The sequence below is a fragment of the Elaeis guineensis genome, chromosome 1 (genome assembly GCF_000442705.2).
Source record: "Elaeis guineensis isolate ETL-2024a chromosome 1, EG11, whole genome shotgun sequence".
NCBI lineage: Eukaryota > Viridiplantae > Streptophyta > Magnoliopsida > Arecales > Arecaceae > Elaeis > Elaeis guineensis.
Window position 1 is genome coordinate 155,408,195 of NC_025993.2, and position 23,724 is coordinate 155,431,918.

Consider the following 23,724-nt stretch of genomic DNA (forward strand, 5'->3'; position numbering starts at 1 on the left):
CCGACGGGGCTGGCAGCGATGGGACGCTGGAGTTCGACCCGGCGCCCCCCGTTGCGCCAGCGGACGCCTCCGGACGATGTTCGGCTTCCCGAACGACATCCGGCTCCACCCGCGACGGCGAAACCGCCGACACTCCTTCGGCCACTTCCTCGGTCGACCTCTCCTCGACTCGGACAGTCGGAGCCGCGAGGGCTATGATCGGCTCCGACCCCTCGGTCGCCGACGCTTCCACGGTCGGCGGGACTGGGGCTGGTCTCTTGGAAGGGCGCGAAGGGCCAGCCCCCGACGCTGGCCTCTTCCTCGCGGCGGCAAACTGACGAATCTCGGCATCGGTCGGCCTCATCCTCGGCGGTGTCCCTGCAAAACCTACCAATGTCAAAGGCCGGACCAGAATTACCCTAAAGCCGAACAAAAAGAAAAGCTGGGGGATTGGGCGATACCTATTCGGGGGACCAGACTCAGGCCGGCATCATAGAGAGCTTGCTCGGTAACAAGCTCCCTCTGCTTCGGGACCGACATGTCTTTGAGTCGGTGGAAGTCCTCCCGGTCGTCCACGTCGACCCGACTGTTGTCGTTGGCCTCAGTTCGGGGTGTACCCCAACGAGAAGGAAAGCCCCAAGAGGAGGAAGAGGAAACAAAGAAAAACTGGTTCTTCCATCCATGAATGGACGATGGAAGACCGGTTATGAAGGCAAGACCCTTCCGGGGGTTGAAGAGCCACCACCCTCGGGCTTTAGGGTGGGGTCGGAGCACAAAGAAGGCCCGGAAGAGGGAAACGCGGGGGTCGGTCGGCAAGAGCTGACACAACAGCGCGAAAGAAATGATTAGCCGGACAGAGTTCGGCGCCAGTTGCGCCGGACAGAGTCCGTAGTAATCAAGCAGATTCCGGACGAACTCCGGAATCGAAAGTCGAAGACCCGCACGAAGGTCCTCAACATACAGCGCCAGGTCGCCAGGCGGAGGGTTGTTGACCCGACCGCCGGCCCCTGGGGCGGAGAGCCGAAACTGCTCCGGGATGCGATAGTGCTCCCGAAGCTGATCGACGTTCGGCCCCGAAAGCGAGGAGGCCTCATCTTCCGGAGCCGATCGGGTGTCGTCAGTCAGGTTCCCCGACCGAGCTCCCTGAGTCGGTTTCCTGGTCATTGTGCAGGAACCGAAAGAAGAGAAGAAAGGAAGAAGGGGAAGGAGGACCACGAACCCGATGGACCCTCCGGAAGTAGAGAAGAGCTCTGCCCGCGACGACCGAGAAATCGCCCGGACAGAGTTTCCCCAGCAAATGGCAAATGTGGGTCAGGATCCGGGAGGTCCTATATATATAGGGCCGACCGACGGCCGAGATGCTCCCGCGCCGACCAAAGTCCTCCAGATGCGCGACGCGTGGCGCCCGCCGGTTGGCTGAGGATTCGGCGCGCTTCGTCCCGGGACGCCCGCACCGCCCTCATTAAATGTCGGAGCGGACGCCGGCCAACCACCATGACACGCGGCGCGCGGGGGTTGGCTCCGCTGTCGGCCACCCGCGCCGGTCCGCGTCCCCGATGGGACGCCTCACCCACGATCGACGCCGAATATCCGATCGACTGACGCCGTATCGTCCGGCACCCGATCTTCTGACACCGACGTAACGACTGACGACGACAAGACGTGGCGTCTGACACCTGACGCCGGCGCGACTTCTGGCATCGACTAGACGTTCGGATCACTTGGGATTCGTGAGATGTCTGACAACGGATCAGCCGGCGGTACGGTCGGATCTGCATATGCGACAAATCCACTCCCAGTCGCCCGGTCTTGCTACCCGAATGAAGGCATCGGCCAGCTCTCCACCCGACTTAGGAGTGGAGGGGGCAACTGTTGGGGGATACCCACCGACCGACCGACTATCGGAGGGCTCGACCGGCTGGCGGCCCGACCGACCGACCGACTATCGGGGGGCCCGACCGGCTGACGGCCCGACCGACCGACCGACTATCGGAGGACCCGACCGGCTGGCAGCCCGACCGACTAACCAACGGCCCGACGGACGACTCTGACTGACCGATAGTAAGTCGGGCGACAGGCCGACGGACGCCATCAGCGGCTAACTGCGGCCATTCTACGGTCCCTTCCCGACCGACTAAACCCAGAGGCCCGGTAGCCGACCCACATGAAGCTCGCCGACCGACGGAGGAGTCCGACGCCACTCTGCTGGCCACCGACCTTGGGTCGGCCGACTCCACCAACCACCGTACGGCCGCCAGACGTTGTCAGCTCTGACACGGACATGCGGCACAGTTACCTAGGGGCATTGTCCCGCCGAGAGCCGGGTCAACCCTGGTGATTAGACGGCTACACGGCGACATGACGTTTTCACGGCGGCTCTGACAGCCTACAGTGAGTTGACAGTTCCTCACTTGTCCGCGCCATTAATGATGGCGCCATACCGCGCTCCACTATATATACCGGGGAAGGCAACAGTGCAAGGGATCGATCCGCCCGTCTCTCCCACATACGCAGGCTCGCTCCTCTCTCCCTCTCCCTCTCCCTCTCTCCTTCTCAGAGCTCTCTGTCTGCATTTCACTGTTGCCCAGTCACCTCTCTGACTTGACCGTCGGAGGGTCCCCGCCGGAGCCGCCTCCGGTCAGTGCGGACTTCCTTTTGCAGGTGCACGCTTCCCGACGATCGGACGACGAGGCGATTGGCCGCAACATTTCTTAATGCCGATATGACGAAAACCAGGTTTGCAGCATTCCCTTGGTGCAATTTTCCTGGTCTGATCATCTCTTTTGGGGGTCTAATAGCCTCTCTCATGTGTTCTTGAACGACATATATCATTTTAGTGAGTATGAGTAATATTCAGGATGTACAATCTTCTTCCTTCTTTCAAAGGGTATAGAAGCTAGCTGATCCTATGCATGTCAGATGCCTTCGGTGGAAACTAATGTGGGTGCGCCTGGCAAAAATGTTCTGTACCACATAGGTATTTTGCCAGCTGAGGTTTTATATTGTGATTTATGCTCTAAACTTGTGGAAGACCGTCGACATGTTATAGTGGATTGTCCTTTTGTTGCTCAATGCTAGGCTCAATTCAGTGCATTGTGCAATATTCGTTTTGCTCCTCTTTCTTTGCTGGCAAAGCCATGGTAGAGAAGCAGGTCCACTATGGGTTTGCATATATGGCTTGGTTAGGTCAACCACGAACAGCCGTTTGTTTCAAGCCACTAACTCATGTCTCGTGCACTTGGTAAGGCAAACATTGTATTTTTTTTTTTTTTCAACTATAATGCACCGGCAGAGTCCTAATGCAGGGAAGATCAAGGCTTTATTCTTGATACGGAGTTGACTACAGCCTGACTGTGAGTATGGCTGTTACTTGTTTTCATGTGCAGCAATTATGGATAGAAGAAGATTCAGCTATTGTGGTTCAATGGCTTAGTAATTCTGCTATTGATTTATCTACATCTCATCCTTTTCTAAGCCATCTACAAGCATGGAGGAGAAGGCTGCACATCATCGGAGTGTTCCACACATTGAGCGAGGGCAACCAGGCTGTTGATTGGTTAGCTCGGAAGGCAACTCATGGGGATTTTGTTTTCAGAATGGGTGACTATCACCCTCGGTAGTTCACTAACATTTCTCCAAGCCAATGCCTATCGTGTTGTATAAATATGAGACGCTACATATTAGTTGCTGCTAAGCTGATTTGTGGGTCAGGGTGGGTCAGTACGCTGGTGTTTCTATGCTGTTTGTATCTTCTTATTTGTAGTAGGTGGGTCATCGTGGCTCCTCTGCTTGTACCAAGAAAGAAATAAATAAAACATAAGGAAAAGAAATAACTCGAGAAGGCGTTTGTTGGACGACAGGTGCGCAGGTTAGCAGCCTGCTCTTCCAGGTCAAAGTCAGGATTCTGCCCGAGCGGCGACCAGGCTGCCCGGCTCCGCCCGCACGCGTCACCAGCGGCCCAGGATAGCGCCGCACACGACAGAGCGTGCCATCCGCCTTTCCTCGCGCACAAAAAGAAACGGTAACAAAAATACTCCCTACCCCCGCTTCTCTCTCGAGTCAGGAGTCCCCCCCCGGCTTACCCCCAAGCCCATGGTTCGGTGACCGTCCTGCCCGCCCCCTACCCGTTCTGCCCGCCCTCCTCTATCAAGTACGCCCTTCCCTTTGCCGTCTGGCGTGGTCTCTCAAGTAACAATCTCCTCATCCTACCGAAAAAAACAATCTCCTCTCTCTTTCTCTCTCTCTTATTCATCAGATCGCGAAAACCGCGACCCAAATCTCTCTCTAAAGCCCTCGATTTCGCCGCTCCCATCTCCTCCCCCACCAGGCTCGCCTCCTCCCCGAGCTCGATCTCTCGTTCATCTTGCGCCTCTGATTCGATCCGCCATCCATCCGATCTCGAGGCCGCCTGATCGAGGCGCCCCGCCGCGTCCGGGATTAGGGTTTCTCTCTCGTCGCGTATTTATTGGGGAGTTTTTTTTTTTGGATCTGTGGATGGATGTGGAGGGGGCGGATCTAGGGTTTGGCGGGTCGGGAGGTTTCTAGGGTTTGGACGATTCCAGGAGCTGGCGGAGGAATTGAGGGTGGGGAATTGATGGTTCGCGCCGGAGGAGGGATCGGAACAACCAAAACCGGGGAAGATGCAAGGCTATGCATGGGCGGGAAGGTGAGGAGAGGAAACGGAGGCGGCACATGCGGCCAGTCCCTGCGCCCGGCACAGCAGCAGCAGCTCTTCCACCACCGGCGCCACTAGCCACCCCACCGACCTCCTCGGCATACGATTCCCTTCAGTCTTCTGTCGATTATTTCATAAAGGTGCCTTCTTATCTTCGACTATCGTCGATTTCTTTGCTTTCTCCTTGTGTTGGTGCGCCAATTAAAGAAAAGTGGAGGTTGACCTGGTTTGGATTAGGGAATTTGGTGATTGATTGGTTTTTTGTCTTTTGGATTTATGGGTCTCCGGTCGAAGGTCTGGTGTTGATTTTTCTTGCCGTTGATGTGCGCTTCTTCGATTTCTGATTCCGTATGCCATAATTGTTTGTTTTATCATCTAGATGATTTGGGATTTTTGTGCTTCTGGAATTTTGCAGAGCTTGTATGTTCACTTGCGCTCAGCTGCATATGTTTGCTTGTTTCTTCAGTTTTTTTCCTTCGTGGATTTGGATATTGTGTCATTTCTGGAGCGTTCGTAAGTACGTGTTTTCTCCTTGCGTATGATCTCACGAGATGGGGCTTTTGAGTTTTTTTTTTTTTTTTTCAAAAGTTTGGTGCGGCAAAAAACTATAAATAAAGCTATAAGTATTCATTACAGAGATGTTTTCATTTAACTTTGCCAGATTGGTATTGTCCGCTAACGGATAATCTTTTCCCAATACTTATTGTAGCGTTAATTATGCAAGCTCCAGTTCTAGGGGAAAACAAGGGGAATTGGAGAAGGGAACCGTCATGCATAATGTTTTTTAAGTGGATTATAAGCATGACTACTATTGTTGAATTTAGTTAGAAATGATGACATCTTCCTAGGGATGTTTTTTTTTTTGGCTCGTATGAAATTGCCATAGAAACTGGTTTACCTCACTACCTCCGCTCGATCGCACTAAGGGGCCGTGGCCGTATCCTTTATGCAAAAGAAGGATACTCCTTCACTGGACTGTTGGATCATCCACTGCTTGCTTTGAGATCTGTGCAGGTGGATGAATGATGGACTTCAGAGCATTTTGAGATATGTGCAGTCGACGATCTAATGGTCAACGGGCGTGGAGGAAGGCGTATCCTTCTTTTGGATGAAGCCACATGTTCCTTGCAACGGGTGGCTTAAAGGTTTGTTTTTTTTTCTTCTTTTTTTTTTTCCTTTTCTTCTTTTTTTTTGGAGGGGAGAGATATGTCTATATGTGTGTAAAATACCATGCCCTCCTCGAATTCCTCTGTTTCTTCCGATCATGATTGAGAAATGGTGCGTATAGGTGGAGTGTTGGATCACGATACTATCCTCCTGTCTGCTGTTTAGTTTTTTGCCAGGTGTTGCGACCAAAATGTGTTGATTGTTGTGATGCTCTTCTTTCTATTCTGCTTTTAATTCATGATCTAACGATGCACAAAATCCATTTTATGCAACATCCAAAATTTTCATTCTCCTATCTGCATCTAATCTTTCCACATTCCAATTTTAGCATATCTTCTGTAGCACAAGCTTAAGCTTTGGAATTAGAAAGGTAGTCTTCTGTTGGAGGTTTATGGTAAGTGAATTTCTTGCTGAAGTTGCTTTGCTTAGGAGCTTGTTACCGACCTATGGAGAGTTGGCATCATTATGATCATAAATTGCTAGATTGTTCCTTGATCCATTATATAGGTATGTTGAGGCTGGCCTTGTGAGTTACTAGATTTTCTATTTGTAATCCAGTATGGTAATGTAATTATCTGTGAGGTTGTTGTTTGCAAGCTGGTTTACTTAGTTGTTGGCCTTCGATTTTGTAAGGCATCTGGTTATAGAGAGGAATAGACCTACCCTTTCATGATTAGGTCGTGCTTTTTGGTGTGCATCACCCTTGCTTGGTGCTTTTAACTTTTTGCCTACAATAGGGATCAATGCATACAATATGACCATGTTCTAGAACTTCTCACCATTATGCATTTTCCAAAATTTTCCGACTGCAATTGGGAAGAAATACATACAAAGAAAAGGAAAGTCATTAGAGTGATCTTTTATTCCTACCTCAGATATTGGTAGATTCTCATTTTCTGTTTGAGCATTACTGTCTGGTTCAGTCAATGGTGGCTGTTGTTGCCTAAATTGCCTTTTCGGGAATTCTGAGATACCGATACTTGCAACTTTGGTGTCTGTATGCTATATGGTTGTTTTAATCAAAGCTTGGAATTATAATTCATAGCACTGTAATTTTCTTGAGGGGGGTTCACCACTTGTGGTCGAGTCTTCACTTGTATAAGCCTGTGGGAGATTGGTGGTAGGAAAAAGGGTTAAGTCTTGCTTTCTGAAATACATCCTTTAAGGAGTCATCATGTAATCTGTACTGGTAAGTTCTTAGGGACTAAACAAGGTGGCTTCTTTGACCAATATTTATGAAGCTTAAGCCCTTCTGGGATTAGAATATAATATAACGTCCTCCTTTTCTTCTATCTTATTGGTAAAAAAAAAAAGAGACAATGGACCTGTAATGTTTTTTTAGTCATTTTTTTTTCTTGATCGTTTATAATGTTTTTATTGAGAAAAAGAGATCCATACCCCTCCAGTGGTGGAGAGACTTTTGTTCTATTGTGGAGGGCTGGGTTTGAACTCTACAGTGTTGAAATGTTAAGTTTGTTTTAAAAATAATGGAAGGGGCCACTTTTTGATGTTATATTCTTATATGTGGTTTTAATTGTTTACTTTTTTGATATTTTGGTTGGAAAGAATCAACAAACTTTGAAGATCTGAAATCCCTATGTTTAGATGATTTTTACAATTATTTTACTTATAAATACTTTTTTTTTGGTAAAAGACTTGAGTAGAAGTAGTGAGAGGGAATATTAAGGGACAGTTTGGGGGCATGGTTTTGGAAATGATCATGCGGTAAATCGGGAATTGTAAAACCATGTTCTGGTAATTGTATATAATGCTCTAAAGAAGAAATTTACAGCAATAAGTCTCAGATCTTATATTTTTGTATCTTTAATCAATTTTCAGTGGCTTATCTACATTTAAAGTTCGTTATTCTGTGACATGAGATAATTCTTGACTTTATGCATAGCCCTTTATGTTTAATTACTTGTTTAATTTGCATTGGTTATTCTACATTCTTTTTAAAAAAAAAAACTGTTTGGGTAAAAAGTCAGGAGAAATTAACACCTTTTGAACTTCTGTATTAGTTGTTCATATTGCTTGTTATATTTGAGTTTTTGGACCATGTATTACTACAGAAATTTATGCTATTAACATGGGCTGATGATTGGATATAAACCATTTTTGACATGCGCATTGTTGCCGAAACATAAATTTTTTTGAATCTAGTTTGTCCTATAATATAATAGTACTAGTTGGTAGCATGACAACATTATTATTACTTAGAAACTGAATGGCTTATTGATATTTAACTTTTTAAATGCAAAAAAAGGCAGGCTATGTTTATTATAGGGTTGCAGATCCTGGAAATGGCATGGGTATGCTATTTTCTTTTCTTTTCTTTTTTTTTTTAAAGAATGGCTTGCTTCATCGTTAGTTACTTCATGCTCGGCTTATTTTAAAAAGCAATTCGTTTGGTGTATTTTGAAGAAGTAATTATGACCTCCATTTTTGAGTAAGTTTTGTTTAATTTTCTTTATATATATATATATATATATATATATATATATTACACATACATGTGCATATATTCATGTGCATGTTGTATATTCATTGATATGCGTATGTTCTGTAACATGTATGCATGCATTCATCTATACATGTGTATGTGCAAGTACTCATGTCCATGGACAATGTATTCATTTTGATGTGTGTATCCGTAGCGTCATAAACAAATGCGTACGCATGTGATATTTGCATATGTTGTATGTTCATTGGGATAACATAATTTGTGGCATATATGCAGGCGTACATGCATACATGGATATATACAAGTAGTCATATGTACGCACAGCATATTTGCTTGTATGCACATATGCACATATATGTATCTTTTTGTTTAAGATTGCAGTATGTAAGACAAAAATAGTCGTTAACTTATTAATTGACAATTTGAGTGTGATTTTCTTTTCCCTAGTTATGATGTGTATTAAAGTGATAATATCATTGAGTCTATTTGTATCGTGGTGCTAAATTCGTTGACAGCTTTGAGTTGCCAAGCTGCAAGAACCTTCTAAATCTGTGATATAGCCAATTCAGACTGTAATATCTTATTCCTACATGGTATGGTTGGCCTACATGGATATGGTTGGCAGACACTGCCAATCTAGGTTGCACAGAGGAGGAGCATTATATGTCTATATGTTAATTAGATCATTTAATATTTATCTATGCATCTAACATGTTATTACAAATGTTATAAGTATCATATGTGCGTTCACATCACTTCGATCACCTAAATATGACAACAGTGCATTTCCATCATTGACTCAAGCACTATGCAAAAAGGAAACTAGTTGATATTTATATATGTCCAATTGAATGCAATGTATAAACTCTTGCATGACTTTATATTCTTGTGACTTCAGCTTCTTGCCCTGCGAAAGCTGATTCTATGCCTATTTGACTTCTCATACACTGTAAATTTTGATGCTATGCTCATGCATCGCATTCGATTCTAGGTCATGGTTAGGAGATGGATTCAGTGTTAGGTTTGTTTAACCTTGTGACATGAAAACCTGTACCCACCAATGCTGATTGGGGGTCTATCTACTTTAGGTGCTAATCATGCGGCTAAAATCTTCTTGCTTCCTTTCCAGAGTTGTCTATGTACTTTTAATTTAATAGCCATAATAATGCATCAGTTATTATCTATGCATCATTTTTTGGATGCTCAAGGTTCATCCAGTGATCTTACTGCATTGATTGTTACTTCTTAAAATTGTATGTTTGCCTCACCAAAACAAAACACACTTTTCCAAAATGGAAAAAAATCACTTTAAGAAATTTATTTTGGGATTGTTGAGATAATTAAGGTTGATTGTTATTTTATCTGTCAGAAGAAAATGTTGGCACCAAATCTATTTGTTCATTTATTGTTTTACTATTAGCAATTGGTTCAACTGTTGGATCGTGGATAAAAATGATTTCATTGTCACTGGGTATTATATAAAGCTATGGCCAGTGTTTGGAAGAAGTGTACCTTACTTGAACTAGTTCATCCAGTGATGCCCTACCATAAATTGTACAGGCGCAAAACAGACATACAAGCTTGTTGCATATGGTGATATTAAACTGGTGTATCTTTTCTTTAGCACTATGTAGGTGCTAATGGATATCAAAATTTTCTTACAATTTCTTTGTCCTGCTTTGCTTATTTTCTTTTCATTAACATATGGATTCTTTTTATATATTTGTGCAAAATAAAAAAATAGATGACGGTAGATATATATAGTTAATTGATATCTGATAGTGACAGTAATAATAATTTGGACTCCTATATTCTTGTTCTGCTGTTAGGCTGATTTTGATTAGGTTTAAAATGGGTCAAATGATTGTGCATGCCAGCGGGTCCATGTGATGCTTGTGGTGCTTGAATGAGATGTATGGACCACCAGATTGGCTCTTTATGCATGTGAATATTTGTTTAGTTCTCTAGAACTTTGTTATGATTATTTTGCGGCATCAAGAAATACACTTTCTTCTTTTATAGATAGACATTCTGATATGTCTCTTTCCTCTTTAAGTTTTTTTAAAGGTCAAGAGAAATGGAAATGGAATGATTATTTTAAGAAAGGTGAATGCATTTATCAATTGTCATCTTGATGTCTTTGGAGGGTATGGTAATAATGCAAGTTATAAGATCACTTGTGATCATTCCTAGTAGCTTAGTAGTCTGTTTCTTTTTTGTTCTATTGATTTTAATTTTTCTTTCCAAGAAACTGATGCATTTGTAGGATTCTGTATGATGTTCTTTATGTAATGGTGCTTCTGAGTATTTTATGAATATGGATTTGGATATGTCTAGCAGCATGTGAGAGATGCTAAAGTTATACTCTTAGTTAAATTGTTTGGCCTATGTGTGTACATCTAATTTGCTCAAATCTTCTGAAGAATTTCTTTTTGCCTTGAACTGAGTTTCCTTTGTCCTTGTTTTAGTTCTGCATATACACTGCCATACACAGTCTAGTGCTTTAGTTATTCATTTCCTTTTCATTACATTTTCTGTCAATTTCTTGATATTTCTGCTGTTTTGTAGGATGGGCGCAAGATTCGAGTTGGTGACTGTGCTCTTTTCCAGGCTGGCAACGCCCCGCCTTTCATTGGAATAATACGCAGGTTTTCAACAGGCAAAGAGGATTATCTTAAGTTATGTGTAAATTGGCTTTACAGACCTACTGACGTAAAGCTTGCCAAAGGCATAACACCTGAAGCTGCACCGAACGAGGTCTTCTACTCATTTCACAAGGACGTGATATCAGCTGCGTCATTGCTTCATCCATGTAAAGTTGCATTTTTACGCAAGGGTGTCGAACTTCCAGCAGGAATTTCTTCGTTTGTGTGTAGGCGAGTGTATGATATTACAAACAAGTGTTTGTGGTGGCTAACTGATCAGGATTATATCAATGTAAGTGTTGTAACCTTCTAGCATCTTTCTGCATGTATAAGGTGACAGATGCATACAGTTTAGTTCATCTGTTTCATTTATATATTAAATGCTGGTTATTGCCTTTTCCTCTTCTCATCATTATTATTATTTAAACCCAGGAGCGGCAGGAAGAAGTAGATCAACTTTTAGATAAAACACGACTAGAGATGCATGCAGCAGTGCAGTCTGGGGGGCGTTCACCAAAACCTCTGAATGGTCCGACGTCCACACAACAGCTGAAATCTGGTTCAGATAGTGTACAAAATAGTGGCACCTCCTTTCCTTCTCAGTCTAAGGGGAAGAAGAGGGACAGAGGTGATCAGGGCACAGAGCCCCTTAAACGAGAGCGCTCTGTTAAGACCGAGGATGGTGATTCTGTTAACTTCAAATTTGAAAGCATGATAAAAGCTGAAATTGCCAAAATAACAGAAAAAGGTGGGCTTGTAAATGCTGAAGGGGTTGAGAAACTTGTGAATCTCATGCAACTTGATAGAAATGAGAGAAAAATAGACTTGGCTGGTAGGGTAATGCTTGCTGATGTGATTGCGGCCACTGATAAATATGACTGCCTTGGGAGGTTTGTGCAGCTTAGGGGTGTACCTGTGCTGGATGACTGGCTCCAGGAGGCACACAAAGGTAAAACTGGTGATGGTAACAGTCCCAAGGAAAGTGATAAAGCCAGTGAAGAACTGCTGCTTGCTCTACTTCGTGCCTTGGATAAGTTGCCTGTAAATCTTAATGCTTTACAGACTTGCAATATTGGCAAGTCTGTGAATCACTTACGCAGTCATAAAAACTTGGAGATCCAGAAGAAGGCTAGGAGTCTTGTTGACACTTGGAAGAAGCGAGTTGATGCAGAATTCAAGACCAGTGATGCGAAATCTGTAGGGTCAAGCCAGGCTGTAGCATGGCCTGTCAAGCCAGGTTTTTCTGAAGTTTCTCATGGAGGTAACAGGCGTGCTGGATCCAGTGAGGTGACTGTGAAAAGCCCTGTGAATCAGCCTTCTCCTTGTAAAACTCTGCCCAGCAAGCCTGGCCATGCAGATTCTATGACGAAGACATCTCCGGTTACACCAGGATCTTTAAAATTGCAATCACCTGCCTCGGGGGCTATACCGAAGGATTCAGTTGGCAAAACAGGTGGTGGCAGTGGGACTCAGGAGTTGCCACCAACTGCAGTGAAAGAAGAAAAGAGCAGCAGTTCCAGTCAATCTCAGAACAATAGCCAGTCTTGCTCCAGTGATCATGCAAAAACAATGGGTTCTTCTTGGAAGGAGGATGCAAGGAGTTCAACAGCTGGCTCAATGAATGCTAGCAAGACTTCTGGTGGTTCTTCTCGTCACCGAAGGTCTGGTAATGGGCTTCTGGGAACAAGTAATTCTGGAGTTCAGAAGGAACCTAATTTGGGTAAGTCTGGTTCTCTTAGCAGAACTATGACCTTGGATAAAGCATCACAATCTGGACTGACGTGCGAAAAAACACCTGATGTGCCTGTTACAGATCATGGAAATAGTCACAGGTTGATTGTTAGGCTTCCTAACCCTGGTCGTAGTCCTGCCCGAAGTGGAAGTGGAGGTTCATTTGAGGACCCATCAGTAACAGGTAGCAGAGCGTCATCACCTGGGGCTCCTGATAAACATGAACATAATGATCGTAAAATGAAACTAAGGAGTGATACCTGTCGGTCTCACATTACCACTGATGCAAATACCGAGTCATGGCAGAGCAATGATGTCAAAGAAGGGGTAGTTGGATCCGATGAAGCTGACAGATCACCACCAGGTGTTCTTGATGAAGAACGCAGGAGTGCTGATGAGACTGGCAAGGTCTCTGATGTTCCAAGAACTGCCTGTTCATCCTCCGGGAATGAAAAAGAGGTTTTCTTGTCTGAACCCAGGACAAGGAACTCTTTCAGCTCTATAAATGCATTGATTGAAAGCTGTGCAAAATATTCTGAAGCTTGTGCTCCTTTATCGGCTGGGGATGATATTGGAATGAATTTACTTGCTACTGTGGCTGCTGGGGAAATGTCAAAGTCGGACTTGATTTCCCCCACTGCTTCACCTCGAACTTCACCTGCAAGGGAGGATCCTTGTACTGGTAATAATGAGGCCAAGTCAAGACTCTCATGTGATGATGGCGTGGCCCAAAATCATGACCAGTCTGACGAAACCACTGATGTCGACTCCGAGAAGCATGGTAAAGGTGTTGATTCTGTGTTAGCAAGAAGTGAATCGCAACAGGCAGGCACTGATTTTCCGGTTGATCACAAAACCATCATGTCGTTGCAGGATAATAGATTGAAAGGCGAGCAAACTGAACAATCTCCTGTTTCCAGTACAAGTTTTCATAAAACTACAGATTCTTTTGTGAAGTCAGAAGGGAAACTTGAGGAAGAGAGAGCTGATAGATGTTATTCTATGTCTAGTCCAGCAAATGTGAAGGAGGAGAGTGAGGTTGATGGAGCGGATCCACCCCAGGACAAGTGGATAACTAGTGGCCAGGGTATTGATGGCTGCACAGATAGTAAGCCTAAGTTAAGGAGCCCATCAGTGGATGAGCGTAAAACCATTGATTGTGCTTGTTCAAAGATTGGAGAAAGTGGTTTGTGTGCTTCTGGTGTTGTTTGCAAGTCCTTGGCTGATGCTTCTGAGTTTGAAAAGACTATGTCATGCAGAAAATCTGAAAAGCTGGTAGTTGAAGAATCTCCATCTTGTCCTCCAATCAACAAAGAACTGCCTGGTGTTGCCACCTTGACAGACCAGCAGCAACCTCCTGGTGTGGAAAATCATGCAGAGGCTTTAGATAGAAGTGGTGATGATACCATTGCTTCATCTGGCAATGATAAAATTCTTTGTCCCGAAAATAAGGATGAGTCCAAGACTAAGAAGTGTGATAACTTGGGGGCTGGTAATTTGGACTTCAGTGACAGTGAAAGGAAAGAAAATTCTAGAATTTCTCCTTCAAGCATTGATGAACGAGGTGGATCAACTGTAGTGTCACTTCTCTCTGGCAATGGGGTTGATGGGAACTTAGAAATAAAGGAGCCTAACGAGGTTTCTCCTGCTGGTGCTGCCAACAATCAGCCGCCATGTGGTGTTCCTCCCCAAGTAACTGAGTCATGTGCAAAGTCTTCTGGTTCTAAGATGTTTGGAGCTGATGGTGATGGAAAGGTGGAGCTTGCATCTTCTGCAGAGGCTTCTTCATTGGTTGTCACAGCTGAGCCAGATGTTTCACCTAAGCTTGACTTCGATTTAAATGAAGGCATTCCTGGAGATGATGGGAACCAAGGCGAACCAGCTACCTCAGCTGCACCAGTATGTTCATCTGCAGTTCATATGCCTAATCTGTCTCCATTTACAGCTCCCATGTTAAATGGATTGCCTGCTCCAATCACAGTCGCTGCTCCAGCGAAGGGACCTTTCGTTCCACCTGAAAACTTATTGAAGACCAAGGCTGAGCCTGGGTGGAAAGGTTCAGCTGCCACCAGTGCATTTCGCCCAGCTGAACCGCGAAAGGTTCTTGAGATGCCACTTAGTGCTTCTGAGGTCCCAGCATCTGATGCTGCAGGGAAGCAGGGTCGTCCGCCTTTGGATATTGATCTGAATGTGCCTGATGAGAGAGTTCTTGAGGACATGGCTTCTCGGAGCCCTGCTCAAACAACAGGCTCTGAATCGAAAGTCATTAGCCATTGTGATGCACCCACCCGAACTGCCGGGGGACTTGATCTTGATTTAAATAGAGTTGATGAGGGTACAGAAAATGGGCAGTTTTTGGCAAGCACCAGTCGTAGGTTAGAAGTGCCACTTCTGCCGGCAAGACCAGCATCTGGAGGATTCTCTGGTGGGGATGCCAACATACTAAGGGATTTCGATCTTAACAATGGACCAGGACTTGATGAAGTTGGTTCAGAACCGGCACCAAGGAACCAGCATGTCAAGAACAGCAGCAGTATGCCTTTCTTACCTCCAGTAGCAGGACTCAGATTGAGTAACGCTGAATCAGGAAATGTATCTTCTTGGTTTCCTCCAAGTAATTCCTATTCTGCTGTTGCTATACCATCCTTCTTGGCTGATCGAGGGGAGCAGCCTTACCCTATCGTTGCAGCTCCAGGGACCCAGAGGATTTTGGGGTCAGTTACTGGTGGGGGCATGTTTGGAAATGATATTTATAGAAACCCAGTGCTTTCATCATCTCCAGCCATGGCCTTTTCGCCTGCTACTGCATTCCCGTATGCTGGCTTTCCTTTTGGCTCTAGTTTTCCTCTTGCGTCAACTTCTTTCTCAGGCGGATCAACAACCTATGTGGATTCATCATCTGGAGGTGCTTCATGCTTTCCTGTCATTTCGTCTCAGCTTGTTGGACCAGCAGGTGCTGTCTCGTCTCATTATTCAAGGCCTTGTGTGATTAGCCTTCCAGAAAGTAGTACCAGTGGTGGATCTGATAACAGTAAGAAGTGGGCCAGACAAGGTCTTGATCTCAATGCAGGTCCAGGGAGTGCAGATATGGAAGGAAAAGATGACAGATTGCCTTCAGCATCAAGACAACTCCTGGTTGCCACTTCTCAAGCTTTTGTGGAGGAGCAGGCAAGGATGTACCAGGTGCCAGGTGGGGGTTTGAAGAGGAAGGAGCCTGAAGGGGGTTGGGATGCAGAGAGATCCGGTTACAAGCAACTTTCACGGCAGTAGGGACAACTCAGGGCAACCCATTTGCTCGGCGAGTTGAGGATCTGGTGAGCCCCCAGCTACTCTGTTTTTCATCATGGCTTGTGAAAGTCTGATAGTGTGTATGGTGCATGTGTTTTTCTATTCTGGTGCACATGGATAAGGTCGACCTTAATTTGCAGGCACAAGCACATGTGGAATCTCTTTCCTGTATTGCTTTCTCACTAAGTTACACACACAATCTCACATGCATCCTGGTGTTTGCCTCGAGGATGATGTGGAACTCTTTCAGAGGGAATCGAACCTTGCTGTAATTCATGTAAATGTTGAGGTATGATGCTCTGTTAGAAACGATTTTCCTGGCTTCAGCAGTTGACTTTTTTTAGCATGTATGGGCATGTGTGCTGGTTTACTAAAGGAGGGTTTATATCGCTGGCCTTGGAGGATGGATGGTAAGTTACATTATCTAACTATTTCAATTTTCTGTTCGTTCTCTCTTCCACCAAAACCACTGTGACTAAGTGCACCAAGTTTGTCAGCATTGCTTGTTTGCATAATCTCTCCTAGTCGGTTTTATTGCAGCTTAACATGTCCGCCTGCGTTTTTGCTTCAAACAATTGATGTTATAATGCTTTATCGGTTGGACAATTAAATATGCCGTCTAGTCACCTCTTCAGTGGCACAGGACTCGCCTTCCTTGTGTGAATGCCCAGACATGAGCATATGTTGTTTGTATTTTTAGTTTTATTGACTGTGCAATAACATGTTCTCACTTCCAAATTCTGTTAAACCTTGTCATATCAGAAGATTTTGCAGCCAACCATGTACTGGTATGAGCTGTAGTTAAAACATGTTTTTTTTCTTGTTGAATGACAGTCACTTGAGCCGAAACCAGAAGGTTGTCAAACTTTTTGTATTGTGGCTTACGATAGGTTTTTATGGCAGCTTTTGAATGTTCGCTGGCAGTTTTTTTTTTTTTTTTTTTTTCCTGATGCTTTTTTAGCAAAAACTGTCTGCCCTTTGGGTGCTATAACTCTGTAATAAAGCAGTTCAGAAAGACTCGTTCATGTCTTTTCTATTTATCTTTTCTTTTTCTTTTTTCCAAGGTCATCATTCCTAATCTCTACCGACACTAGCTTCTGTTCCTGTCTTGCTTGTTATCAATTTTACCGGTCTTGGTGTGATCCCTGTTTTATTATTTTGTTGACATATGGTACGCTTATCTGCTATATGATTCTTGTATATTTTTAAGTATCGCTGCTATTTATACCAATCATCCTAAGATCCTGGTTTTAAATAAACCTTTTCATTTTTCCAGTCATTTGTGTATGGTTGTGTTAATGTACCATCATGGTTCAGAGAAATGAGTGCTGTGATAGTCACCGCAGGGGATATAGATTGCATAGTTTTCGACTGCATAGATTTGCATGGTGAAACCAGAATATGTTTATATAGTTTTATTTTTAGTTATCCCTTTTTTTTTTTGTACTATTTCTGTTGCGTTGTAGGACGGAAAATGGTTGGAGTATCAGCGGTCTTTAAGTCAGTGATCTGTGGACATCTGGGATTTAGAATGAGGGCTTTGAAGTAATATGACATCGTGTCTTTCCCAACATGTTCTTTTGGTGTGGACGTGGAAATAAGCTGTATACTCGAAATCCTTGTCCCAACTGTGCCACGAGTTACATGCCTCGCTGCTGATGCATGCTATCGGTGCTATTCTTGGAGTCTTTAGCTGGTGATGATTGTTGAATTTGCTATGTTCGACATGGTAATGGAACCTTCCGTGAGGTGTTTCTGATCTACCCCAGGGGTTCCACATTTGTGTGGTATCGTTTATCCGCTGCAAATGAGCGTGGGAATAAAAGCCGAACCGTCAACTCTAGAGATGAAGGAATCAACGTCAGTTGATATTGCCAGGCCCCTTCTGTCATGTGCTGAAAAATCACAGGTCAGCAATCATCGTGTTGTTTTACTAGGGAGATCTGGAGGTCAGAAGGGGTTCGAGGACCTGAACGTGGGTCGGTTTTAAAAACAAGTAATGGGATTATTATATGTACAATTAGCGAGCGACATAATGGGAGTAGCGCCCATCCGGGGATTTTGAACTTCCCAACGTTGATAAAGCGTGGGTTCGGAACGTGTTCTCGGGAACAGCAATCAGAAGAACTTGAAGTGTTCGTAGCCCACGCTCAAGATATATCAAATAAAGAATTGTCCACTTGGTCGCACGCGGTGTGGGCCCAAAGGCTCCGCTGGATCTCTCACGTTTCCCTCTCTCAGCTCAAATCTCACCTGCGGTGGGAGATGGCGAGGCATCAGCCTCCAGACAGAGCCGAGCGACGAACGCGACGCACTGGGCCGTAGTTATTTTTTTTCACAGCTGTACGTCAGATCCTTGGAGGAGAACACCCGTCTGGCCAATGGTTCAGAACTCCCAACTGCCAGTTTGCCGCAATTATCAACCCTTTTACTTTAAAAGAACCACGCACGTGAAGGTGTAAAGGAACCCAGGAAGACAGATGGGGTTCAAACAAAGCCCAGGGCGTTCCCCCACGGGCAACGTCCGTCTGACTCCGCACCGGTCCCCCACCTTGAATCGCAGGAGAGTGACACCAATGATAACGACCCGATAGTTGGGGTCATTAAATTAAAAGGTAGGACGTGAGCCCCGTGATGACATGGTTCCCTCCTTTGATCCCCACCTTGTCTCGTTTCACATTGCACACTAACCATGACGTTCTACAGACGGTAATTTATTCCCTCATAAGCTGTCCCCTTCACGTCCTTTTCTTCTGACAAACACCTCACCCAACGAGAGTGGGGAGGGGGAAAAAGCAAAGAGGAAAGAGAACTGGTCCATACCGGGGAAAAGGCCATTGCCGTGCCGACAATGTCATGAGACAGGTGGTGGTGGTGTCCTTGGGTCCTACCTGCAGCTCATTCACCTGATGTGCTCTTCATGAAAGGGACCGGACTCGGCTTGCTGAGGTTGATGGTTTGGTGGTGGGACACACGCAATCTAACCTCATGTGGGGTCGGTGGGGATGGCGATCTGGACGCCACCACCACCCGCCTGTCTGTAAACTTTTGGATCTTGCTCGGTGGGTGCCACCGCGTTTGGATTTATTCGTGCGGTGATTGCGCCTCCGAGGATGCCGTCCATCACATAAAAACACTTTACTTTCAGTTAACAGTTGGTGACGGAGTGATGCAAATGTGGACACAGGACAAGGGAGAGCACCAAGTCAAACAAAATCAAGAAAGAAAAATTTTCGGGTAGAAAAATTTGATCGCCATTTGGTTCTGGCTCCACGTATATTATATTTTAGAATCTATTTTATAATTGAAAAATGTTGGAGAGTTTTCCTACGTACCGTGTGCGTTGCTGGTAGAGTTAGTGCAGAAAGTGAGTCGTCAACTACCTTTGGAGTTGGATTTTGTCCAAAAAAAAAAAAAAAGGTTATCTTGAAATGTTCAAAAAGCACAGGGTAAATTTGTTTTTTGGATAGGTGGCATGGGATGAGAGGATTCGGCAGTGATGAATTCATCTTCAATTCGACTGCTTGGTTTCTAAGGAAGCTTCATAAAGAATTTAGTGAATTTTGCTTAGGATGTCTTTGTTTGGTTATTTTGGTAGGGACTTACTTCATTAGAGGAACTTCCATGCCCCATCAGCCGAAGTTATTTAGGTGCTTTTGAACCAGCTATTCTCAAAACAGAAAGTGATTTCAGCCATTTTGGAGCAACCAAAGTCCCAAAATCACTTCCATATACCTGAAACAATGTTGTTTTCCAACCAATGGGATGATTATATTTGCAAGTTTTGAAGATCATCAAACAAATTGGACAACATACCATGAGAAGGATACAGGAAGGCAAAGATATAGCAAGAAGCTTTCAAAAATTATGATAGTCATATCTATTAGACGATGTTACATATAATTTCATTTTTATGCTTATTCCAGTTTTATTTGAATCCTATGGTGGATACAACACATTGGCCATGACATAACTTCTTGGCGCGTTAGGCTAATAAATCGCCATGCAGGCCTATATCTGCACCTTCCACATCATATCTATGATTTTTGCCCTCAAGAATAATTTTGTTTTGTGCTCGTGGCTGAATACGATAAGCAACATGATGCTGCTAGCATGTTTGTCTTTTCCTTGGTTTCCTTGATGAAAAGAATCTGAAATTTTGCATGTATTTTGTTTTACTTGAGCGGGCTTTCTTAATTTCGGCTTTCTTTTTTCTTTCAATTTTAAGAGAGAGACGAATATGTGCTGATTAAAAGGAACAAAAATCATATGAGAAAGAGGAAACATGGCCTAAAAAGAGCCCTGTCTCATTTGATCCACTATGGTGTCCTTCCCATATGATTTTTGTTTGAGATTGCATTTGGCTATTTGTGTCTGTGGAATCGAAATCTTGAATCGTGTAGAATTAGAACCATTATTTCTTTTTAAATGTCAATTAAATGCAAACTCTGTTTTTTTTTTCTTTTTTTTTTTTCTACAGCTTTTGTCTCATGCCGGTTAGAGCAATGCTAATCCAATAAGGGAATAGCGGTGAAGAATTACAGTTTGCATTCACAACCCTTTTGCTTTCATGTTTAGTATTTTCATATTCTTTTCAGTGTGGCTAAATAGAGCAGTTGCTATAGATATAATTTTTAAGTCCATTGCCAACAATTTCGAGTACAGTTGCTTGGCACCTCACCCAATATGGCTGGCCCTTTAGAAGGTTTAGGATTCAAATTCTGTGTATTGCTAAAAAAGGGGAAAAGTGTTTTATATATTGCTTCATGTCGTTATTCTGAAACTTGTTTGCCAAAAATCCTGAGTTTAAATGAACTCTTGGTAAATACTCCTGAATGGGCTATTATATTATCAGGCCAATCACACGATCAAAGCCTACATTGGCCCAGCAGTTGGTGGCTGATGAAGAGCATAAGGGCGGCAACTTACTCCAACACATAGAAACCCAATCCTAATGGGTAGGTTTTGCCTGACTTGCAGTAGATGTGGAGCAGGTATGGTAATTGTTAAATCTACTTCGAACCCAACTAAGATACGTATGATCAATCCCTCACAAGTCTCCTCTCGAAGGGGGTAAAAACTAATTTGTATGAAAAAAAAATTCAGAGTTTTATCCTACTCAATCCATCCAACTCAGCCCATCTAACTCTACTTGTCATGCCCAGAGACCCTACCTGCTCTGCCTTACCTCGAGACAAGTATGAAGCCCGATAATGGCCTATCCAATCCATACCTTGTCCAGTGCTAACAAGACTACTCAATATGAGGACCAAACAGAAGCTAAAAATAAGGACTTATTTCATGATTACCAATTAACATTAGTTCAAAGAAGAACCAGTGTAATAGGGATCATCAAGCACCATGGCTTTTGGCAACGACTGCAACATCTTAGTAGATGAATGCATGATTTGATACGTGCACCGTGAGTGAACGGTGGCATCATATAATCGTAATCTTTGTCAAGTCCAAGTGGACAACATGTGCCCTGTGGATTGGGCCTAACAAGAGGCCGTTTCCTCTTTCAAGCTCGTTTTAGTCTATCCTACTCTCGATCCACATGCCTTAGCCCGAGCCGAAAGCATAATGGGTTGGCCCAGTTGTTGATCCCCTGAACATTGAAAATAGCAAAAATACTCCAACAAGTATGGTTTCTCAAGTGACTCCTTCTGTACAATAGATCGCCGGAAGTGCAACTACGATTACATTTGTGAAGGGATTGTGAAAACTTGTCGATTGCAAAGAGTAAATATAACATTTGAGGTATGCATGTAAATAAAATGGCTTTTCTTTTTCTAGAGTTTATATTTAGGGCCCGTACTATTGTGGATAAATATTATGAAAAAATTGATCAATTTTTCCATCGATCAATTTATCCATATTTTTATACTTTTCAAGATGGATAATTTATTTTTCAAAGATAGCATTTTCTTATGAAATGAGGGGAAAATCTTATTCACCTAAAGGGTAGCCAGATCATTTTCTCACCAGCCAGTAAAGTAGATATTTTTGGTATTATTCCTAAAATACTCCATCTTCATTTTCAATGCCTTCATCATTCAATGTCCAATAACTTACATCCACTCTCTCTAAATCTAAAAAGCATGAAGGGTATTATGAAAAATATATATAAATATTAACAATTTGTCTAGAAAAATATTATGCAAAAGAACATGGATGATAAATTTTGAAGCCACTTTCTCATATGTAAAAAAATATAGATAAATTATTTTTTTATCTGAATATTATCTAGATAATATTTATCCAAAATAATATAAATTTTTAGATAAATTTTTATTCATAAAAAAATAAACTTTTAAGAAAACTAAGATAGTGCCTATATAAAGTGGACAATGACAACCGTTTGAGTTTAGCCCAAAGAAATCAAAATGGTCCAAAGCCTATGATAAATGCGAAGGGATAGGCTTTTGGGCTTAGAAATTGCTGGACAACATGTTTACGCAGCTGGCCCAAAGTGGGTCCCTACCCTAGATCTAAGCGCATAGTTGGCAGTGAATATTTTTTAGGCAGGCGCCAAACCTTGAAACTAATTTGCCCAAATCAGTTCCGTCAGCACCTCTAGTAATTTTTTGTGCACTACATCCCATGAAGAAAAAATATACTACTTCACTAAATTGCATCATATAGCTTAATAAAGGACGGACGTTTAATACAGCTCAATTTTTTTTCTTAAATTTTTTTGACCAAATTACCCTTTCCTATTGAATGCTATGAGATCCTAGATAATATTATGACATCATATTACTTTTTCATATGATGCAATATGATATCATAGGATGCAACAGGACGTCATAATATTATTATGACATCATACTAGTTTTTATGATATCTTGATAATTATTTACAGGATGTAATAGAATATCATATGATGCAACAAGATATCATAATATTATTATAGCACCTTGTTAGTTTTTATAGTATCTTGATAATTATTTATAGGATGTAATATAATAGTATAGAATATAATATGATATCATAATATCATAAGATGCAACAAGATGTCATAGGATGCAATAAGATATCATAGGAGCAAAATAGAGTAAAAGGAAGGAAAGGATATTTTGATCAGAAAAAATTTGAGAAAAAAAGCTGAACTGTATTAAATACATGTTTGTTTATTAATTGTATTACTTGACCCAATCCAGTAAAGTAGTGTATTTTTTCTCCACTAGAGATGATGTACAAAGAATTTTTCTTGATACTCTAGACTTGATTAAACCCAACCTACTGTTGTAACCAGATATGGCAGCAATCAGCCTGCTTGTGGTAATTTTATTTCAAACGAAAGTGACCAAAGATGCTCAACAAAATTTTACTCGTAACACCTCAAGGCCCTATGATTGTTTCCTCCTTAGTTGATATTGTTCTTGTTTTCTTATTTAACTAGTGTGCGACCCATACTATGTAGTGGGTTTTCTTTCGTAGAAATAACATCCTTATAAAGATTGCTTTAATCTTCATCGGCTGAAGTTTCTTCATTGAAATTGAACAAAAGATAAAAAAAATTAACCATCAGCTTGTAAATTTATTTTTAAATAATTTTTTATTGTATAAGCTGAAGAAATTTTAAAATAATATAAAAATTTTAGAAAGAATTACGTCACCCTAATTTTGATTTTTTTTGAGGATGGCATGATCAACGATCTTCTACATAGTGAATAGTAATAATTTTAGTAAATATATGAGAAATGTGTTTATAGAATGTTTAATAAAAAAATGTTATCGAATGGTATTAGAAGATTTTTCGAAGGGTTACT

At 42.8% G+C, this 23,724-nt stretch overlaps 1 protein-coding gene across 3 annotated transcripts; it reads left to right on the forward strand.

The window, feature by feature from the left end:
• Positions 1 to 4,097: 4,097 nt before the first annotated feature.
• On the forward strand, positions 4,098 to 16,275 carry LOC105039171 (uncharacterized). Of its 3 annotated transcripts, none has more exons than XM_073244799.1 (4): positions 4,098 to 4,794; positions 5,669 to 5,799; positions 10,854 to 11,222; positions 11,363 to 16,275. In XM_073244799.1, the coding sequence occupies exons 2-4, from the start codon at positions 5,773 to 5,775 to the stop codon at positions 15,929 to 15,931; spliced, it is 4,965 nt and encodes a 1,654-aa protein (XP_073100900.1). In that variant the 5' UTR covers positions 4,098 to 4,794; positions 5,669 to 5,772; the 3' UTR covers positions 15,932 to 16,275. The 3 variants fall into 3 exon arrangements, with proteins under 3 accessions (XP_073100900.1, XP_029118571.1, XP_010913515.1); XM_010915213.4 differs by lacking the exon at positions 5,669 to 5,799 and having other exon boundaries at positions 4,099 to 4,794; positions 11,363 to 15,975; positions 16,090 to 16,275; XM_029262738.2 differs by lacking the exon at positions 5,669 to 5,799.
• Positions 16,276 to 23,724: the final 7,449 nt, after the last annotated feature.

Excerpts from the sequence above, each read along its gene's own strand:
- LOC105039171 (XM_029262738.2), top strand. The coding sequence starts at position 4,630 with ATGCATGGGCGGGAAGGTGAGGAGAGGAAACGGAGGCGGCACATGCGG. Across the intron at positions 4,795-10,853 it reads CTGTCGATTATTTCATAAAG|GATGGGCGCAAGATTCGAGT; the intron begins GTGCCTTCTTAT and ends GCTGTTTTGTAG. Across the intron at positions 11,223-11,362 it reads CTGATCAGGATTATATCAAT|GAGCGGCAGGAAGAAGTAGA; the intron begins GTAAGTGTTGTA and ends ATTTAAACCCAG.